Here is a 21,601-nt window from a genome sequence, read left to right on the forward strand (position 1 = left end):
CTGGATGAAAAGAGTTGCGAAGAGGGACAAAGATAAATGACATCTAAAGAAATCTTGAGCATTTCTGTTCATTTCAGAATAACGTTAATATTGCTCATTAGAAGGAAAACTGAGGAAACTTGTGAACTTAAACTTTAAAACTCAGAACCAAAAGAGTTTGTCACTTAGTATTATATCAGTATAACCCATCTCCTCTTAGAAAGATGAAATGATGCCTAACTCGGGCAAAAAGAGGAACCAATGGCATTATTAAAGAATTCTGGTTACATCCAGTTACACGCTGCTTTTTGTAAATTAATCTACCTCTTCTCTGACCATTTTAAAATATTAAGTGAAAGGTAACATTTATTGTGACTCAAGAAATGTATCTTGAAATATTTCAAGAAATTTCATTTCTATGTTGTGCATTCTTCCTAGATGTATGTCATCACTACTGTGTGAATTCTGAATCCTGTACCATTGGGGATGACGGAAGTGTGGAATGTGTCTGTCCAACACGCTACGAAGGACCAAAATGCGAGGTTGACAAATGTATAAGGTGCCATGGGGGACATTGCATTATAAATAAAGACAGTGAAGATATATCTTGCAAGTAAGTAGACAGCTAGCTTACTTTATAAAAACATTTGAACCCAAAAGGACATAGCAATCCAGAAATAAACAGTGAAAACAATGTAAATTATTTTTATTCTAAAATTCAGTACGGCAACCATTCCATTCTCTCTCTCTCTCTCTCTTTTTTTCTTTTTTGGCTAGAGATAGAGTTCAATTCATTTTGATTAAACCAAAACTTATTAAAAACCTATTATGGGTAATATGAACATTTATCATGTAATGACATGGTCAGGTCATTGCCTATATAGAATATTCCTAATAGTAAGCAAGTAAAAGTGAAATGCAACATACCTTCAGAAAGCTATGTGTAATACTTCTAAATTAGAATAGCTCAGGCTTTTACTTGTTTCATCATTATTATCAACAATGAGTGTTTGCCTTTCTGATTTTACAAAATGATCCTTTGGGGAAGAAGCAAAAGACCTATCTAATGGAAATAAAATTTAATCTTTTTATCTGACTTTGAAAATTATTGTACAAAATAAGTAGAAGGAATAATGTTTCCTAGGAAGCAACTACAACAAAAATGTCCAAGTTAGATTTTGATTACATTGCCTTTTGCTCTTTGGCTTTGAGATCAAGTGAATGGAAAACAGAACTTTCCAGGTAAAGAGTAATGCCAACATGCTAGTAATGTTTCTAGTATGAAACAAATTTATGCCACTGGGGTTAGAGATCAATTCTCACTCTGAACTTCTTTTAACAGGCTTTTCAAAAAAAGGGCTTATAAAGGACTGGACTCTATCACTTGCCCTAGGAGTATAATAAACGAGCATATGTGATAGGAAAGCACGCCTTAAAGGGTTCACGTCACAGCTTCCACCAAGACAGCTCTGCAAGGGTGCCAGCCCTGAGTTATGTTGCTCTGCCAAACAAGGCCCCATAAAATTTTATTACAGACACCATCAACATTTTTTTCTTTTTTATTTACTCTCATTTTAGAATTACTCCATGTATGATTTGTGTTATCGCTATAAATGACATTTACTCAAACCCTCAAATTGTGTCCTTTGAAAGTATATTATTTTTTAACTAAAGTAATTTAAAATATGACTAGTTATAATATATGCCTTTGATAAGTACATAAAAACAAAATGCATTTTCATATAAACTACCAAAATCATGTTTGCTCATTAAGCTCATCGGTTTTTTGTGATGAAACTTTAGCATGACAGAACTTGATTTTAATTACTGAGCATACATCTTTCTTTATGTCCAGTGTACCATGTCAGGAATGCACTGTAGAATCTTCTTCACAGCCCCAACCCAGTCACACAGGGAATCATGGACCATCGTATAAGAAAGGCTATGAGCCATAGTTTGCAACCCAGTTTATCTTGGAGAAGCTCATGCAGAGACACACACCCTGTTTCCATCACACAGGGCAGTTCTACGTGAGGAATGAAGGGCTGAACTCTTAGGACCCTCGGTTCCTGCTCCTTTACATAGAATACTGGCTTCACCAACATAGAAACACTAGAACCTCATAGCCTGAGTAGGCTTTTGAAGGTCCAACATTATAGTTCTTGATTCTTAAAAGATCTTTCTTGAAAACTATATGTAAGAATGGATAAATAATAGTTGCTAGCAGTGAGTTGATAATGGAAGTTTAAAGATAAGAGTATAATATTTGATTTATCAGATAGGCTATAATAACATATGAACATGATAGTACAAACAGGACTCTTTGGGTATTTTGAAACTTTTAGGTAAGTTTGTTTTCATTTCTATGATACTTTTCATCTTAGCATTAACTGAAGCTTGCAGTGATATTGGGACTTCTATTTCATGGGTAAAGAACTGATACTAAAACAAAATCACAACTGAGTTAAATATTTTTTTACTGAAATGGGAAAATTCCAGCGGCATGTATACTTGCAATTCCAAAGAGTCATGTATTTCTAATGCACAGCCTATGAGCTGTCAACTACAGTAAAGAATAGATGCTCTGTCAATTATACTGAGTATAATCTTTGAAACAGAGCTAATTGTGTATTTTTCTCTCTTCCTCAGTAAATATTGTTGAAGAAAGTCTTTATCATAATTTTGAATAGCCTAAATAATACCACTGTGATGTCAAATTGTTATGAGAATTCTTTCTCTTTACTGGACAACTGCTAATTACAAAGTGTGTCTGCATGCACGCACATGTAACATTTCTAAGAAATGAAATTATGATGAAAACCTACATTAAAATATAAGTTGTACTCTGATATATTACAATGATTTGGATAACTTGTATTTCACATTTGAAATATCTACAAAGTTCTGTCTAAAGTTTAGGATTCAGATAAAACCTTTAGAAGGAGAACAGGGCAACATCTCTTATAACTCTTGGGAGCAGAAGTTTAAAAGCAATCGATAATTAGAATATTTTTCTCTTTTAAAAGATGATATTTGGTGTATAGTTATCTTTTTGTGGAAAATTCTTTAATGTATGATGAGCTAATTTTTTTCTTTGATGTTGTCCCTTTGATTGAACATGAAGCTATAACTTTCTGCTCTTTGATTTTCAAGGAGGCTGGGCGAGGAAAGCAAGGAAAAGTCTCCCAGATCCATTTAACATATCAGACACCACTACCATTAAATATGTACTTGACTCACTTTGCATCCATATTCGTATGGCTCTATAGATTATAAAGAATGTGATATTCTTTGTTAAATCTTGGAAACTTTAAACCACTACCATCTTCCCCATGTTTAGTTCCACTTTCATGTGTCTCCATTTCATATCTGGTACATAATTGACTCACTGCTTCTGTTTATCTTGAAAAGAAATGTGATTTTTAAATCCAGGTTCTTAAAAAAAATCTTTAAATTAAACTTCTGGGAAAGTGTAAGCAGTTCAGTGCATTTCCAGCAGCCCTACCACCCACAAGAGACCAAATAAATATGCACAGAATAAATAAACTATGGGATTGCTAACCAATTATTTCAAATATCTAACCAATCATTGGGAATTACTCTTTGATGGATGTACTGCAATAGGTACCCACCATGAAGAGGATCAAAGTGATCAATCAATGACATTGCAGCCTGATTTCTTTATCAAGGTTATGTCCAGATTTATTGTGATACCATTGATTACTTCATAGCACTTAGTACTAACATGATCTCACAATCGGAATATTGACATGATCTGTTGTAATTCTGATCTGGGCCAAGGCTTGTATGATTCTATTACCATACTTCTCACAGAAGAGTTTCCCTCAATAATTTGGAATGTCAATGTACTTTTCTCTGTTCCACCAACAATTTTCAATGTCTGATCTAATATTATTTATTTATTCATTTATTTATTTAAAAATATAACATGGCAAGTAAGAAATTTCTGTAATTTTCCTCTTATCATTATGCTTGTTTTTCCCATGTAGCAATAGCCACAGTGCTTATTCTTATCCCAGACAGGTAATGTACTATAAATTAGAAGCATTTCCAAAAATTTTCCAAGAAAGCCTACCTCATTACTTTGTTGCCATATTTCATGTTGTTCCTATAATATTACTGTTTATTTTTGCAATGAACTGTTATGTTTTTTCCTTTAGAATAAAAAGAGTTTGACACTAATTATAGTACATATTCAGGGAGAAACAGTGGGGTAAAAGTGACTACAGAATAGTTCTATGCTTTCGTACAAAATGTGGAGTCTAAAACTCATAACAGTTCTTTGGACCAGACTTTCCAGTTTAGAAGGAATAGCTGAGCATTTGCTTCCAGAGTATTTGATAATGTGGTTTATAAATAATAAAGATGCCACCAAACTCTGGTAATATGAAAAGGGAATAAAATACTGATGTTAATGTCTCCCTGAAGTGTAAGTGATAAACACTAGAGTATATTTTTTCACACCTATATCTAGCTATATTAAATTTTTATATTAAACGAATGGATTGAAATTTTGAAAATTACCAAAAGAAAAATTTTATTTGTCATCATTCTATTAAAAAACATCTTTGCCTCCAGCAAGTCTCTCTTTCTGAAAACCTACTTTTAGCCAGCCACTGCATTAGTCTTCTATGATGAATATTCTCATCTTTAGAGAATTTGTGTCAGCTCTCCACAATAATCATGCCAGAAACAATGAGATTTTTTTTTTCTTTGTTGCTGCAGCTGCACTAATGGAAAGATTGCCTCTAGCTGCCAGCTATGTGACGGCTACTGTTACAATGGTGGCACGTGCCAGCTGGACCCAGAGACAAATGTACCTGTGTGTCTGTGAGTATTTTATAACGTTGTGGGCATTTTATGATAACAACTTTAGATGTACATGGAATCCCTGCTCTATTTTTCTCCTTTCATGGCGTAACATATTTTAAATGAATGTTTCGTGGACATCTCTGATCAAGTATTGTTCCTCATTGGCTCATGTACTACAGAATCTCCTCCCTCATCAATTTGCTAGTGATTTCATATGGAAAAGCTCATTCACTTCTTAGCATCATACCCATTTCAAACATTCAGAGACCTTTGAACTTGGAAATGCCAGTAAAAATTGTTCTAATTTAATTGACCTTATTTACAATAGATACGTGAAACCCAGACATAATCATATTTATAAATACTTTGGTACTTAGGGCCATTATTTTCAAAGTATGTAAGGTATCTTTTCAAAAGTATAATACTATTTGATTTTTGTATCAAGTTTTGAGTGTTGTATTATGTAAACCTATTAAGCCCTTGTCTCTTTTGAAATACATTACCTTGAATCTGGGTTTCTAAATGTTTGGAAAGTATTGTAGATTCTCTGCTCCTGAGAAAATCTGGAATTTAATATATTCCCTTTTCAAATATCTGATTGGCCATAATGGAAAGCTTGAAATAAGACCATTCAGCCTGTGTGATCTCTATTTTGAGTTTTCTTTTATCACTGCTTGACCAGAAGAATGATGCCCACATCTGATCCACATCTGCATTCTGTTCCCCACCTTGTCAGAATAGCCTATGATGAGTGTGTATATAAGAAATAAGTGAGCATACCTGAGAAAAATTTTGTTCATATGTTACTATTTCTGTATGAAATGAATTTGAAACATTTGAAAAAAAAAAAGTCAGATGCTTTATTTAGCTGTATTTTACTGAAATTCTGCAGATGCTCTGTTGGGTTTAAAAGTCAGCGCTGTGACCAGAAAGAGAACCCTTGTGATCACTACTGTCAGAATGAGGGGATTTGCACTTTAACTTCGTTTAATGAGCCGAGATGCAAGTAGGTTTAACCTTCCACTTACCGCTAAGCTTTGTGTGACATCATTTCAGGCCAGAGTTCATTGGTTTAAATCATGAACATCCACATGCTTTTCACAGCGTATACTTAATCTCGGGGCTCATCTGTGTCATACACACTTAACCTTTGCTTTGCTCGCCGACAAGTGTATGCACCACAGTTAGCTAGATTGTCTAGAAATATAATGGAGGGAATGAAAAAGCTCATGGAACTGTCTCATAAAAATACATTTGCTAGAACAGTGGCTTTTAATTAGAGGACAGAAGCAGGTGTTTTTAGACTTTATTACTATACTGGATACTATAATTGGAATAGTGTCTTTTATTAAGTAACTGACTTTTCATTTCAAGTACTGATAAAACACATTATTTTGGCTCCCAAGATTTCAGTGGAACTGTCTTACCTTAATCAGTAAGACTTCTTTACAGAAGAAATAGGTATATGCTAAAATATTCCAGAAACTTCATTTCAAAACATTCTTTCTTGATTCAATTTGTTCATAACAAATACATTCTTTTCCTCTGTGAAATCTCAGGGACCACCTTTGGGGTAGCTATCAACCTTCATAACAATGAAGTTATTTTTGCATGTTGCATTTGAGCTTTAGCGATGGATCATATCTGACATCTTCCTTAATACTCCATGTCATAAACAGAAACCCTGATTGGCACCCAATAATAGCTCATGGTGGTGTCTGAGTATTTAGTAATGGTTTTAACGCACAATTATATTAAAATTCAGATATTTCATTTCCAAAACTCTACAATTTGTTCATAATGATCTATTTTGTTATTCAAGAAAATGTTATTCTTTACACAATAATTGTGAAAATATGGGAAGTGATTAAAATAATCACATAGGAGAAACTGATATTCTTTCTTTTTTTCTAAAAGATATTTGAATATGTTAAAACAATGTTCCTACGTAAAATAATCCAGAAATACTCCTTTAAATATCAGTCTGTAAAGGGTATATAAACTGACCTGTTAAGAAATTGATACACTTCTTAGTTCATACTCAGGTTTAGTGCCTTATGCAGCTGAAGACAGAGAGGGGACCCTTCTTTAGTCTTACCTCTGCCTTGCCTCCAACCTAAATTCCTCCAGTCATTCAGCAAGTATTTATAAGACCCTGAAAGAGTGCTAAGTCCTAGACAAGTGAAGATGAATGAAATTTAACCCAAACATCAAGGAGCTCACGAATTAGTGGGTTTAGAAATTCATAAGCAACTAATTAACCTGTATTAACGCAGGTGTGAACACAGGAAAAAAGAGAGGGCAGTGGAGTTTTAACAGGGCAGGTGATTTGTTTAGAATGGGAGATAGGAATACATGGAAGACTTTACAGAAAAGGCAACCTCGTGTTGTCCATGTAGTTCAGATAGTTCAGTGAGGTCGGGAAGAACATTCTGAAAAGAAAGAATAACATAAGCAGAGACATGGATGTGAGACTTAGTGACCTCTCTGGGGAACTGTGAGTGGTTTAATACAGCTAGAATGAAGGGTGACTGGAGAATTGGGGAGGGGGGTGAGGAGTTAAAACTGGGAAGATAAATTGGAACCCGATTTATGCAAGTTAGGGGATTCCATAGGATCCTGAAAAGAATGTATAGCCAAAGTGATTTGAGGCAGAGCTGAAGGAGTTTGCTTTCGAAGGTGACACTGAGTGGCATGTGGAAGAAAGGCCTGGAGATCAGCTGCAGGGATCCCACACCAAAAGGTCTGGCAGCACTTCAGGTGGAAAATGATGGATTCACGGTTAGTTCAGTGTTAGTAAGGTCAGGGTGATACTTGGCCAAACTTTGATCTAGGTACTTATGTTATCTCATTTTTAGGCCCCTGGTAATGCCTGCTCTGGGGCCCAGTCTTTGTATTTCTTGTCCCTTTCTCACAATTCCCAGGCAAAGTATACATGACATTTCAGCACCACCCCACTCCATAAATAGGTCTCAGGAACATGACCTGTGTAGAGAATGCCCTTGTGTCACCAGAATGAATATTTCTTGTGGGCATAACAGTCCACAGTAATGTTCAGTTCCACTTTTCACTCTTACCATGTATCATCAGAGGCACCTGACCTTGTAAGGTATAATCAGCCTCTGATTAAAATCAGCTAGGAAGGGCTTCCCTGGTGGTGCAGTGGTTGAGAGTCCGCCTGCCGATGCAGGGAACGCGGGTTTGTGCCCCGGTCCGGGAGGATCCCATGTGCTGCGGAGCGGCTGGGCCCGTGAGCCGTGGCCGCTGGGCCTGTGCGTCCGGAGCCTGTGCTCCGCGACGGGAGTGGCCACAGCAGTGAGAGGCCCGCGTACCGCAAAAAAAAAAAAAAAAAAAAAAATCAGCCAGGAAAAATGTGTTAATCGGAAAGGTTCAGAGCAAGCACCTTTTACTTTTGTGTATCTTTATTTCTATCTGCTTTGGTCAAGAAATCCCAGGGTCTACTGTCTGCAAGCTGGAGAACAGGGAAAGCTGGTGGTGTAATTCAGTCCAAATCTAAAGACCTGAGAACCTGGGAAATGATGGTGTACGTCACATTCTAAGTTCAAAGAACTAAAAACCAGGAGCATTAATGTTTGAGGGCAAGAGATGACGGATGTCCCAGCTCAAGCAGAGAGAGCAAATGTGCCCTTCCTCTGCCTTTTTGTTCTATTCAGACCCTCAGCAGATTGGATGATGCCCACCCTCACTGGTGAGAGTGGTCTTCTTTACTCAGTCTAATTCAACCATTTATTTCTTCCCAGACACACCCTCATAGACATACCCAGAAATAATGTTTTGCCAGCTATCTGGGCATCCCTTAGGCCAGTCAAGTTGACATAAAATGAACTTATACAGGACTTCCCTGGTGGTGCAGTGGTTGAGAGTCCGCCTGCCAATGCAGGGGACACGGGTTCATGCCCCAGTCTGGTAAGATCCCACATGCCGCAGAGTGGCTGGGCCCGTGAGCCATGGCTGCTGGGCCTGCGCGTCCAGAGCCTGTGCTCCGCAATGGGAGAGGCCACAACAGTGAGAGGCCTGTGTACCGCAAAAAAAAAAAAAAAAAAAAAAATTAACTTATACACACAAGTGATATATCTATATGTGTGTATATGAATTTTGCTTTTTTGTCCGTATTTTGAGATGAATTGTGTTCAAAATTCATATGTTGAAGCTCTATCTCCCAGTACCTCAGAATGGGACTGTATTTGGAGATAGAATCTTTAAAGAGATGAATAAGTTAAAATGGGGGTCATTAGGGTGGGCCCCAATCCAATGTGTCTGGTGTCCTTATAAGGAGGGGAGATTTGGATACAGCACACACAGGGGAAGACCATGTGAAGATATATAGGAAGAAGATGGTCGTAAGCCAAGGAGAGAGGCCTCAGAAGAAATCAAACCTGCTGACGCTTTGATCTCAAACTACTATTACTTTGGTTCTATTCATTCCGTTTCTTTATGCAAATATATATTTGCAGAATATTATATACTAAAATGAAATCATGTGATAGATACTCTTTCATGTTTATTTACTTTGCAATACATTATGAACATCATTCCATGTCAATCTACATAACTAGATACTTTTATTCTTAAGGTTACTGAGTGTTCTATTGTCTGGACTTTTCCTATTTTATTTAATGAACCAGCTATCATTCTATAATTAGGATTTTTTTGTTAGTTTGTTTCTGTGTTTTGTTCTTTTTTTAAATTATTTTTTCCTAGGATAAAAACTTCTGTCTTTAAATATCTGTGTGCTTATCTCATTAGTTTTCTAGTATCAACACTCAGAAGAAGAAATATTCAGTGTGAAAGTATAGATTTTATTAATCAAACTAGCAATGATTTGGGGCAAGTTACATTGTCTTTTTGTGTCACATTTTCCTTGTCCATAAGGTGATGGGTTTAGACTAATTGTTCACTAATATACTATAAAACTATAAAGTATGATGTATTTAATCAGAGTCACATTTGAATTTTAGTAATTTTTTAAAATTTGGGTCAGAGTCACAACCACAGATACCAATTCTCTCAAAATTCCTCTAAAATATCTATAAAGACACTGAGAAAACAAAGATTCCCATAGTAGCAGAATTAAAAATAACAAAGCCTTTATTATTAAAACTATGGAGTAACTGAAAAATTCCTGGGTCACAATTAAATATTTGTATTAATTTTTCTCTGTGATTTTATGATCTATTTTCCTGATACTTTAAAATAATGTACCACAATATATCAGGTTATATAAATTTATGTTTATAAGTTTATAAACTTATAAGTTTATAAAATAAGTTTATAAACTTATTTATGCCTAACTTCAAGAGAAGTAATAATCTTTTCCACCTCTTTCTTATTATCAACCCCTAGTCTAGTATCAATAGATCCACAATCTATATGAGCTAGAAACCTAAGTGTCTGTCCCTTGGTTTCTTCATATTTTTGTCCATTTAGATAACAAAAATACTGGTGATTTTTTTCTTCCCATATTAATTCATCAGAAAATTTTTATTGAATACCTACTATATACCAGAAAACAACCTAGGCACTGAAGTTTTTATCAGTGAACAGACAAAAATATTTGACTTGTGAAGCTTAAAGATTAATGACCATTATTGGTGGAATTTGGGGAATATTTCCTTTAAAATCAATTTTCTGTATAATTCACCTTCTTTTTCAAAAAGAAAAGAAAAAAACAAGTTTAAAATTATATTTTATCAACTGAAAAGGGAGAACCAAAAAGATCTAACTCTGATATTACACTGGTTTTGAAATCATACCAATTCAGGCCCACACTGTTTTGAAAATAGCAGTATGGCAAAATTCCAAGACATTTCTTACTATATGTATTATTGCTTCTTGCCCGTAACAGGACCAATTCTCTGTGTGGTCAAAAACAATTTAACACTGTTAGTTTTTTATGTTTTCCTTCTTCATTTCAAGCAGAAGCTAAAAATAACTTTCTGTGAGCATTTTTCCCCAATCTATTATTTGTTTTTCCCTTTTTTCTGGATTTTTCCTTTTTTTGTTTTTTTGGTTTGGTTATATTTATTTGGGCATCTGTTTTGTTTTGTTTTGTTTGCTTTCTGCTTTATTTTTTTTTCCTCTTTTTTTTTTTTTGGAAACATGGTTTTCCTTTCTCTGATCATCTGCATGAGTGTGTGGTTACATTTTTCGTATTACCCTATGATATTCCATATTTTATGGCTAGAATTGGCTTCTCGTCTCTGTGTGGCCTTTTGACATGGAGCATATTTCTATGAAACTGGCTTGGGAATGCTGCTTGTTTTACTCCATGGCCCTTCTAAATGTACATGTCTGTTTCTCTCTGGCAGATTGTAAATTCCTTTAAAGAAGAGGTTGTATCTGATTTATCTATTTTGCCTCAGCAGCTAGCATGCATTCTTTGTGTAATATGTGCTTAACTAATGTTGCTAAAAAATACTGTCCTGGTGCCTGTATTGTATTGTGAAATCTGGCAGCCTATGATATAAGCATCTTTCTATCATCATTGTAATACCACTTCTTACTTCATTAATACATTTTCAAAAACTGCAAGAGTCAGAAAAAAAATTTTAAGTGATTCATTTCATTATGATTTTTGGTTCTCTTTCTTATCTTTATGATATCTTCTAAAACTACCACAGGAAGTTTCCTGAGCGTTCTAGAACTGAGGTTAAATATCTCTCTACAAAAGGAACTAAATAGGCTTTTAACTTACCCATATTAAGTTATTAGTAAAACTTAATTGTATTAATTTTTGTTCTCTCTTCTCTTTGACTTTTGTTTGTTGTTTTTACCCTGGTATTTTCTCTCTAAAAAAAAAAAAAAGAAAGAAATAAAAAAGAATGAAATAGAAGAAAGTAAGTTGTAGCCCCTGCCCTTGAGGGACTCTGATCTATTTTGAGGAAAGAGATGAGACAAGAAGGAATGTGGCAGGGGCTCTGTGGATGTGAGTGGTGTAAGATAAATGGTGCTTCTGGGGGAGTATTAGACAATAATGTTATACACTGAAATCGTTCTGAGGAACATAATATGCTTAGCTAGGAATTTGAAATTTATTCCATAAGTCCATAAACAGTAGGGGAACACTAATAACATTTGACTTATGAACTATCTCAATCATGTGTGTGTTTTAAAAAGGTCTTGATGGCATGGTGCTCTGCTGGAACAAGAAGCCCTGGGTTTGAAAAAACAGATTTTAAAATGAATCCCAATTTACAAAGGAAAAGGAAGGAGACAATTTTTTAAATTAAAGAAATGGCTTTTTAAAAGTGATTTGTTGGTAAACAGGGCACAAAAAAGAGCCAAAAGATAGAAGATCTTATACCTTGGAATTGCAGTTTGTTTTGTTGGTTTTGTTTTTCTTCTCTTTGCCTCATTTGTCATCTTAGTATGGAAATACTGATAGCATCTACTTCCTAAAATTATTTTGAGGAATAAGAAATGTAATACCTGTTAAAAAAAAAAAACAGAATATTGTTTTCAACCTAGTAAACACTTAAAAAAAAAAGTAGAACCTTAAAACTGTTCTAATAGACCATACATAAAATGATCAGTACTTGGCATAATTTGGGCTTCTGGGAGTTTGGAGGCAAAAAATAAGCTGTGGGGTTCTTAAAAAGTGCTCGTTATTAAAAATAAGCAAAATATGGCATAAATAAAAGATTAGAAGTGTGATGATTGTGATAGTAATAGTGACTGAAAAGGGAAGTACATAACTAAGCTCAAGTCCCATGAGGGACAACAGAGAAAAAAGGGCAGCAGGTCCACCCTCAAACACCTCAGAAAACACACAGGAGCTAGCTTTTGAAACATTTTCAAAGCAGATTTTTAAAACTCAGAGGGATGCAAAATGAATGTACAAGTACCAAAGGGACATTCATTAAGCGAATGATCGGAAAATTAGTCATTTTGTCATTTTCTTTGGTTTTGTGATTGTTCCATCTAATTATTTTCTTAAAAGTTTAGCATTGTTTTATACGTCCTTAGGGTGAGAAACACATAAGGAAATGTACAGGTACTAGGGAAACCTCTGTTGGGGTTTTGGGGAAGAAGATAGTGAGTTTCGTTTCTGTCACACATTTTTAAAAGGTAGGAATTATTCTTCTATATTACAACAGCTAATTAAGGCCTAGATATTTCAAACTACTGGCTCTGCTGAAAGGAGAGGGCACATGCTACTCTTCAGGCCTCTGCTGTCAGGCTGAGCGACGCTCCTCCTTGTGGACCAGTGACCCTGTGGCCCCGTAGAGAACATTTGAGAAGAGCCCAAGGAAGCTGTCAGGAGTGATTTCAAACAGATCACAACTTTTCAGCAGGGGTTTTGAGCAATTCAACTTTGGCAGCCTGTGTTGTCCACTTTTCAAGAGTCAGGTCATTGCATGTCCCTTATTTGTTTTCTGCCCCGTGGCATATTTTCAAAGCACAAAATGTGAAACGTGCATGTCTTTTGGAACAGTAAAGGCCAGGAAAATCTGTCACATCAATATCTATCCTTTATGATCGCAGGTAACAAGTTGTAGCTTGTTCTAGCTTTCACCAAGCTAGTCATGTCATGGGGAAAAACACGGAATACAGAATTTTTCTATTAAAGTTTAAAGTCCAGTTTGTGCTTTGAGAGTACAGCTGGCACTGCCTAACAGAGAACAGTTATTGCATAGGTACCCATTGGGCAGCTGTTGTTATGAAGCTTTGATGTAGTCACCTTATTTTCCCTTGATTCTGGGACATGTTCTTGGCCTTTAATATAATCAGTAAGTAAATCAGAATAACCAAAGAAACCAAATACAGTATAACTACATAGTATTTTCATTCATTTACTTGTTACCTCTTTAACAGTTTACATTATTTTTCTCTCTATTAGACTGCATTCTCCAGGTTTTGCTGCTATGAAAAAGCACAAATTTCAGATGCTTTTAACAATGAAGGTTTATCTCCTGCTCATGTTCTATCCTGGAACAAGTCAAAAAAAAAATAAATCAATAAACCTCCAACCTACTACTTAATTCCAAACCAACTTTATACAATTTTAAGAAAAGGATCAGAGGAATATAGATTAACCAGCAACACTGGTTTAAGAGTAAAAAAAATAAATGAAAAATTCCTTACATTATCGTCAGTTAAGGAAATATTTTCTTCTTTTTCACACTGGAATAGTAGCAGGAGAAAGCCATTTTTGTTAAAGGAGTACAGAAATTTTAGCCTAATACTTCTTCCACTCAGCATACAAACAAAAATTATAATTATATTGATATTGGTGTGCCATATACAAGCTTTAAATTTAATATTCATAGTATTATTTATCACTTGAGTTAAATTAACTTAGAGGGTGTGTAAATTTTATATACATTGTATCATTTCATCTTTCAGGAAGCCTAATTTTTTTTTTAACTTTTATAATGATCAACTTGCCTTGCAAAAAGGAAAAAGAAAAAGAATGGAAGGAAGAAAGAGAGGAAAAAAGAAACAAAGTAAAGAAGGAAGAAGAAAAATTTTGAGGTAGTAAAAGGAAAACATACAATAGAAAGATAAAATATAAAATAAGAAAGGAAGGGGAAAACAAAGGTTAAAGCATAAGAGGCTAGATCTGTGGGAAATGTGTGACAAAAGTGGGAGTATTGCTCTCCCTTGTATTATAAACTAAACAACCAAAGTGGGTGAATTGCTAGAAGATATAGCCTTCTAGGAGGGGAGGGGAGACTAGATTACAGCACAGTTCTGTCTAATTCCAAAACTTACACATTCCATTTGTGTCACTCCATACCAGCACTTTAATTTTACACAATTATTTAAATGACTAAATTGAATTAAATTACATTTAACTACATATTTTTTTGTATGATTTTTATATAAAACTGGTTTCCATGTTAATTTACCCATCAGGCAAATGCCTTTAGAATTTTTGTCAGGGAAAGAAGATAAACGTTTCTTAGTTAGCTGCATCGTGGGACAAGAACGGAAGTGTCACACAATTTACAACATTGAATAAGTAAAATTTTACATGTCCAAGTTGCTAAAATATGATCATCTAATTTTGTAAAAGGAAGAATTAATAAATAGATTAATGAAGAAAGGGAGGGAGGGAGGGAGGAAGGAAGAAAGGAAGAAAATATTTGTGGTTCTTACATGTTAAGTGTTTTTCATAGTGGATCAATATTCTTTTCAGTGAGAAATGACTGGTAACTAGCTGAAAACATGTACTTATGAATGGAGCTATATATTCTTCATAGAATGGGATATGACACATGTATGTGTATTCATATGAGTTCAACCATGCATCCTCCATGCCTTCATGCATTCGTTCATTCATTTTAACAAACAACAAACATATTGATTGACCAAACCCACATACTGACCATGTGCTCAAGAAATGAAGAAATATAAAAATGAATAATAGATTACCCCTACCTTTAAGTAATTAGTCTACCATAGTCATAGGCAAAGGCATATTTAGAAATTTATAAATGCATATATAGAGAAATGCAAAAATAAAATGTACCATATTTATGATTGTATGTGGATCAAATAAATAAAGGTATTTATAACTGACCCCAAATGGCAATTCTCCATAATGTAAAATACTACTGTAATATTCTGTAGCCTTTTAGATTTATTGAAGATATTTATCTAAACTTCCTGAATCAATTTTTAGACTACTGCCTGCATAAACCTTCTCACCTTGAGTCAGGGAAGTAATATAATACTTGGATTAGGAAATAAGTGTGTGTTAATGGCCATCTTTTGTCATAAGCCTCCAGATGTTTCTGTTTGCAACATGTTCCTATAAGTGTTGAACAAATCTGGTGAGTGTTTTATGACTAATTGACATTTATGCAGCGTAGACAAATTTGTTAATTCATACTGACACTTGATTTTAGCAAGTCATTTCAATTTTTTTCATTTACTCTTTTTTGATTGCTTGTTTTGTTTTAAAACAATTTAAAAATTTTTAAAAACTTGTGAAATGCAGGTCCTAGATTTTGAGGAAGGCTGAATGGTGGTAATTGGGAAGGTGGTATCAATACTAATACAGTGTACCTTTATCAATTAAAAATGTTTGCCTCTAGAAACCTTTAGTGTTACCTTTTGGTGGATATGTAAAAATCTTGTAACTAGAACAAAGGCTATACTGAAGTATCAGAAAGGAGGTGACTATCTATATATAGGAATTATTTCCCAATGATTCAGACTATAAATTAAAGTGGCTAATATCAATATCTCAGCATAATGTGCACTACAACTGAAAATAAATATTTTCTAGAGAATTAGAGTTATATATCTCACTTATAAAGACATTCACAGTCTCAAAACCTTCTGTTAACACTTTCTGATATCCCTACCATTGCCCCAAATTTGTATAGGACTAATATGCCTTGAATGATATTTAATAACTGCAGTTGACTATGCCAGATATTGCCATTATAAATTGTTTCAGATTTTACCATGTTGCGCCACAGAAACCCTATGAACTAGGAAGGGTAGTCATTAGGTTTTCATAGAAAAATTCCTTATTGTTTACTCTTATTTTGTGCTAAAACATAAAATATTCAGGTATAAGATTAGTCACTTTGTCTGCATGGCACTAAGCATGGAGATTTCCAAACCCAGCCCCCATGGCTTGATATGTTCTTAAGCCAGTTTTGGAATTGGTCATTCATCGTGGCATCATGTAGACAGAACTTTCCACTTGTGTTACAGCATACATTGCTTTTCTTCCCACTTTCAGCTATAGAATTATAACCACTGTTTCTAATGTAATACCCTACATTTATGTCTTCAATTTTATCAGCCATATTACTTAATACTAATTTTATGATTGTTCCTTTTCCTTTTGAGTTGATGCATGTAGCATATTAATTTAAGTAGAAATCATCTACTCACTCTGCAAAAAACACTTTATGCCTTTCAGATCTGCTTTTAATAAAATTTCCTGGAAAACATCTAGATAATAAAAGTTTTACATTACTAGAGATTTTGTTCTTTTTTTAATATTTATTGAGTCATCATTTCACACTTCAGTGGCCGTTTCTGCTCAGGTGGCCTGCATAGAATGTTGTGTTTAAACATTTCTAACTTAAACCAGCCAATCTTAACAAACTTCCTTTTATGGATAACTTCTTGGCAAACTAGATTTTATCTTTTATATTTCTCCTTCTTAAAATAATCACTTTAAATAATGCACTTTGTTAATTTTATTTCTTTCATGGTCACTTCTTCAACTGAAATTTCTCATTAGTTTTTTTTTTTTTTTTTTTTTTTTTTTTTTTTTTTTGCGGTACGCGGGCCTCTCACTGTTGTGGCCTCTCCCATTGCGGAGCACAGGCTCCGGACGCGCAGGCCCAGCGGCCATGGCTCACGGGCCCAGCCGCTCCGCGGCATGTGGGATCTTCCCGGACCGGGGCACGAACACGTGTCCCCTGCATCGGCAGACGGACTCTCAACCACTGCACCACCAGAGAAGCCCTCTCATTAATTTTTACTTTTCCTAAAATAATTGTTGGTCAGAGTTTATTGAACATCTCATTATTATTTTACTTCATCTCATTAACCCTTCTCAGAAATCAAAAACTCTTTCTGACCAAATGTCCTTAATATTAAAGTAAGATTAGCTTTGTCTTACTAATTTTATCAATACTAGGTAACACAATGATTTAATGTAGTATTTTAAAACTAGGCATTATAATATATAATTATAGAGTTGAACCACTTATTACAACAAACAAAAATTTAAGATACTAACTTAAGCTTTTTGAAGAAAACAAAGCAGGGTGATACCTAGCTATTTCTATGTTAGAAATAACAGTCAAATTTTGATAGAGAATAGTGCTAAATAAATAGAAATTGTAGTACAAAACTGTGTGTGTGTATATATATATATGTGTGTGTGTATATATATACACACACACATATATATATATATATATCTACCAAATGAATGAAATATATATAGAGTGAATTGTTGTGGAAGTTCAAAATTGTACTGAGTAATAATATAGATGAATTTATAATTGATGGATCTTGGATCTTTAAAGGTGTTTTAAACACATCTACAGTATTTTGGAATCCACACAAAAATGTGAAGTTGGTATCAAGAAGGATATTAACACCCTTCTATAACATGTCCCTCACTGTCACTGCCAGAGACAGAATATCAGGCATTACTGACCACAGGTCTGAGCCGGTGTGGTAATTTTAACAATTTTGCTACTCAGAAAATGCACTGATTTTCCTTTGTTCAGATAATATTTCTACTTTCTTCTTAAGTGACTGTACTCTCTTGGGCATGAGGGAGTAAGGAAAAGCATTTTTCCTACTACTGCATTGAATTAGAAGGATCATAATAACTCCACATTTTATTTCTACCTCTTATTAGCTATGATTTTTCAGGAAAATCATTTGAACACACACTTCTCCATTTCATAAGATGAATAATTCCAACTCATGGGTTATTATAGAAGCTGAATAAGAATATTTTTCATATGAAAACACTTATCCTAGGACCTGGCACAAAGTTGAGCAAATGTTAATTGAACTTTATGCAAAATTTTATATCAAAGGTAGGATAGAAAATTTTTGAAGCATGTTAAAAAATTATAAATCTTTATGTATATAGGAAATAATTTTATCTCAGAAAATTGGGAAACAATAACAGATGAAAAAATGTTTCAAAGTCAAGTTAACAAACTGGTGAATTAATATATAAATATCCTTTCCAAATGCAATAAAACTTTTTGCATTTTGCAATACAGCAGTCTGCAAGAAGAGGGGGGCAAAAAAGTGCTGGGAGCTACATAGGGTGTAAAGCTTTAAAGTTAAGAATGCCATGCAAATGTAGTCATGTTCTTCCACCAAAAGAGTGAAATTTTCAGAATTAATCAGAAAAAAAAAATTTGCCACTGACTTTTAATGTTTGAATTTTCATCACTGTATGAAAATACTGTTTTATAAATCTGATGCACAAAATGTAGTCATATTTTTATTTTTATTGAATGAGCTTTTTGGAGCACTGAAACATGCATGGCACTCTGCACAAGTTTTCTAAGGCTCCTTTAATCCCTTGTGCCATATTTTTTTTCCCCTGTGTGTAGAAAGAAAAGGGTATATTAAAAGATTTTTCATTCTGAATTTCTCCATCATCATAGTTAATAACGGCAGCCTAGCATGTAAGAGGAGAAATTCAATTTCAAATTGCTTTCAGGTTTACCTTTGAATTCCACTTTGGTCAGAAGGGTTCCATGACCTTTAAATTTGATGAAAAGAGGAAGCAGATATTAATCTCATTATTTTATTTTGAAGTCCTCCCGAAGCAAGTGACTCTAGACGACATTTCCACAAAATGACATGAGTAGTCCACGTAAGTTGATCATTATTACAGTGAAAGACAATACCTAAGATTTTAATACACTTTCAGTATTTTATATCTGATTTCAATTCCTTTTGTAAAATCTCTCTGCTACTTCAGAGTTCTCATTGTTTTGGACAGTTTAATTATATGTCTTATATTTATGCTTGTATTGTAAAAACTGTTTCTTTTTAAAGATTATATATTTATTCCCTTATATATGCTAAACTTATTTTGATAGTCCAAAAATATTTACTGTGCTTCCTAGTAATATATGCTACACTATTGCCTTTACACAAAGTTACTCCCCCGTTACAGAAAATTACAATTGAAGTATAGAATATTGTAACTATACAATAATTGCACACACTGTTAAAGAACACAATAAGTTAACTATCCAAGCATTTCATATAGTAACATTCAGATGAGAATTAGTTACCCCAAACAAAAATCCACTCAGTTACTTTCAGATACTATATTAAGAACCTCTACCACTGTCATTTAACCTTTTGAACAGTCTTGCTGGACATGCATACTATTATTCCTATCCTAAATTTTTTTAAATGATTGAACAATATTTGGTATAAGAACAAAATCTGTGGGAACATAATAATTTATCTCAAATATCTCTTGAAGTGTGATTTGTGAAGTATTTGCATCAGGCTCACTTTGTTAAAATGCAGATTTCTGGCCACAGCTCCAGGCTGCTTAATGAAAATCTCTGGTATATGGGCCTCCAGAATTTCAACTTTAACACATTTTTCAGTTTGATAATCATTAGTCTAACCTAGAACATAAAGGGAAGAATAAGATTAGGAAAACAATGTAACGATAAACAACCTTTCTTTTCAATGTCACTGGCCTTGGAGAGAAGGGGAGAAATCAAAAAGACTGCTTTTGAAGCAAATATCTTCGTACGATAATGTGAAAAGAGAAGGATAAACAATTGTTTGAATAAATAAGAATCTATCTTTCTGTCTACCTATCTATCCATGATCCAACAATACTTTCATGAATCCAAAATTCATAAAAGTGCTTAAAAAGTTAAATAATTCAGAGTGGTACAGTGATCAAACACATAAGAAAAAGAAGCTGATTTTCATTGTCCTAGGATAAAGCACAGTGGGGGAAATAACTGTAGAATAAATTTAAAAGGAAGGATATACAGATATTTGTGATGGTAAGAAAAAAAATAAGATTTCTTGGGAGGACCATGCACGACTAACTCAAAGATAATTGTCCAGGGATGAATAGCAGGGAGCAGTAGATTGCAACAGTACAGATTAAAGATGATAATAAACAAATATTATAAACAAAATATTCCCTGAAAGCTAAGAAGTTAAGTGTGCTTCCACAATGCAAAAGAGAGGAGCATCACGACCACTAGCAAGTGATATATTTTATCTAATATAAGTACTGGGTTCCAAGCTATGGATAAAACAGAAAATTACTCAATACTGTTAATAAATACCACCTGTCCTACTTAAATAATTTCAGAGTTTGGAATAAAAATCACAGTATCCTGATCTTCTTTGTTTAAAAATCTCTCTCTGCCCTTCTGGAGTTCTAAAGGCATATTTTTAATAACTTCCTAAAATACTTAAAACACATTATGCTCATATCAGAACATCTTATCAATTAGCATTTATTCCTCCAATTCCTGAGCAATTCCATTTTCTGACTTCTAAGCATCTCAGTGTTACGATGAGCCCCAGAGGTTCTTATCTCTATTAACACAACAAAATATATCTCAGATCATTTCTCTTGCTTAACATGAACCTGATTTAGGTTGCTGTTGTTACTGTTGTTTTTTCAAAGGAGGTAATGTAAAGAGCAAATTTTGATATTTTAATTTTAAAATAGCTTTGTACACATCGGTTATATAATAAAATTACCAAGCAATCAGTATTATTTTTTTCACTGGAGCATGTAAAATATCCTCAGTGGTCAATTAGAAAGATTTGACAAATGTAAAGCTACAAAGAACAAAAAGACTTTTGCAATGATTAGGATTCATTCTAATGATGTTTGCAAAATTTGCCTAAACATCTTATTTTGAATTATCTTTGGACTGTGTCAAGAATTAGGAACTGAAGAACTGGAACAATTTTCTAGAACATTCAACTGCAAAACCACAACTAAGGGAGAAAACAGATTTTTTTTAAATCAATGATTTTATTGGTTGTTCACTTTATTATAATTATTTGAAATATGCTCATTTCATTACCTCACTTCAGTAATACAGACAGCGTCATAGACCTGGCCTTAAAATTTATTTACCTATTTTAATGATTTACTTGTAGTATGGTATATAATAAATGTGATGTATAGAAAATATATATGTAAGCTTTTTATAAAGGATCTAAATAAAAAATCAGGATAATGCATGAGTGATGACTTAATAATAATATAATGATATTAATTTTCATTGAAATCATGATCCATACTCAT

At 33.9% G+C, this 21,601-nt stretch overlaps 1 protein-coding gene across 1 annotated transcript in view; it reads left to right on the plus strand.

Moving 5' to 3' along the window:
* LRP1B (LDL receptor related protein 1B) overlaps window positions 1–21,601 on the plus strand; it is a 1,457,034-nt gene that overhangs the window by 1,419,461 nt on the left and 15,972 nt on the right. The window contains exons 85-86 of the mRNA XM_069540814.1: window positions 418–592; window positions 4,726–4,830. Coding sequence (XP_069396915.1) covers window positions 418–592; window positions 4,726–4,830 — 280 coding nt within the window. The remainder of the gene's footprint in view (window positions 1–417; window positions 593–4,725; window positions 4,831–21,601) is intronic.

The sequence above is a fragment of the Delphinus delphis genome, chromosome 7 (assembly GCF_949987515.2).
Source record: "Delphinus delphis chromosome 7, mDelDel1.2, whole genome shotgun sequence".
Classification (NCBI taxonomy): Eukaryota; Metazoa; Chordata; class Mammalia; order Artiodactyla; family Delphinidae; genus Delphinus; species Delphinus delphis.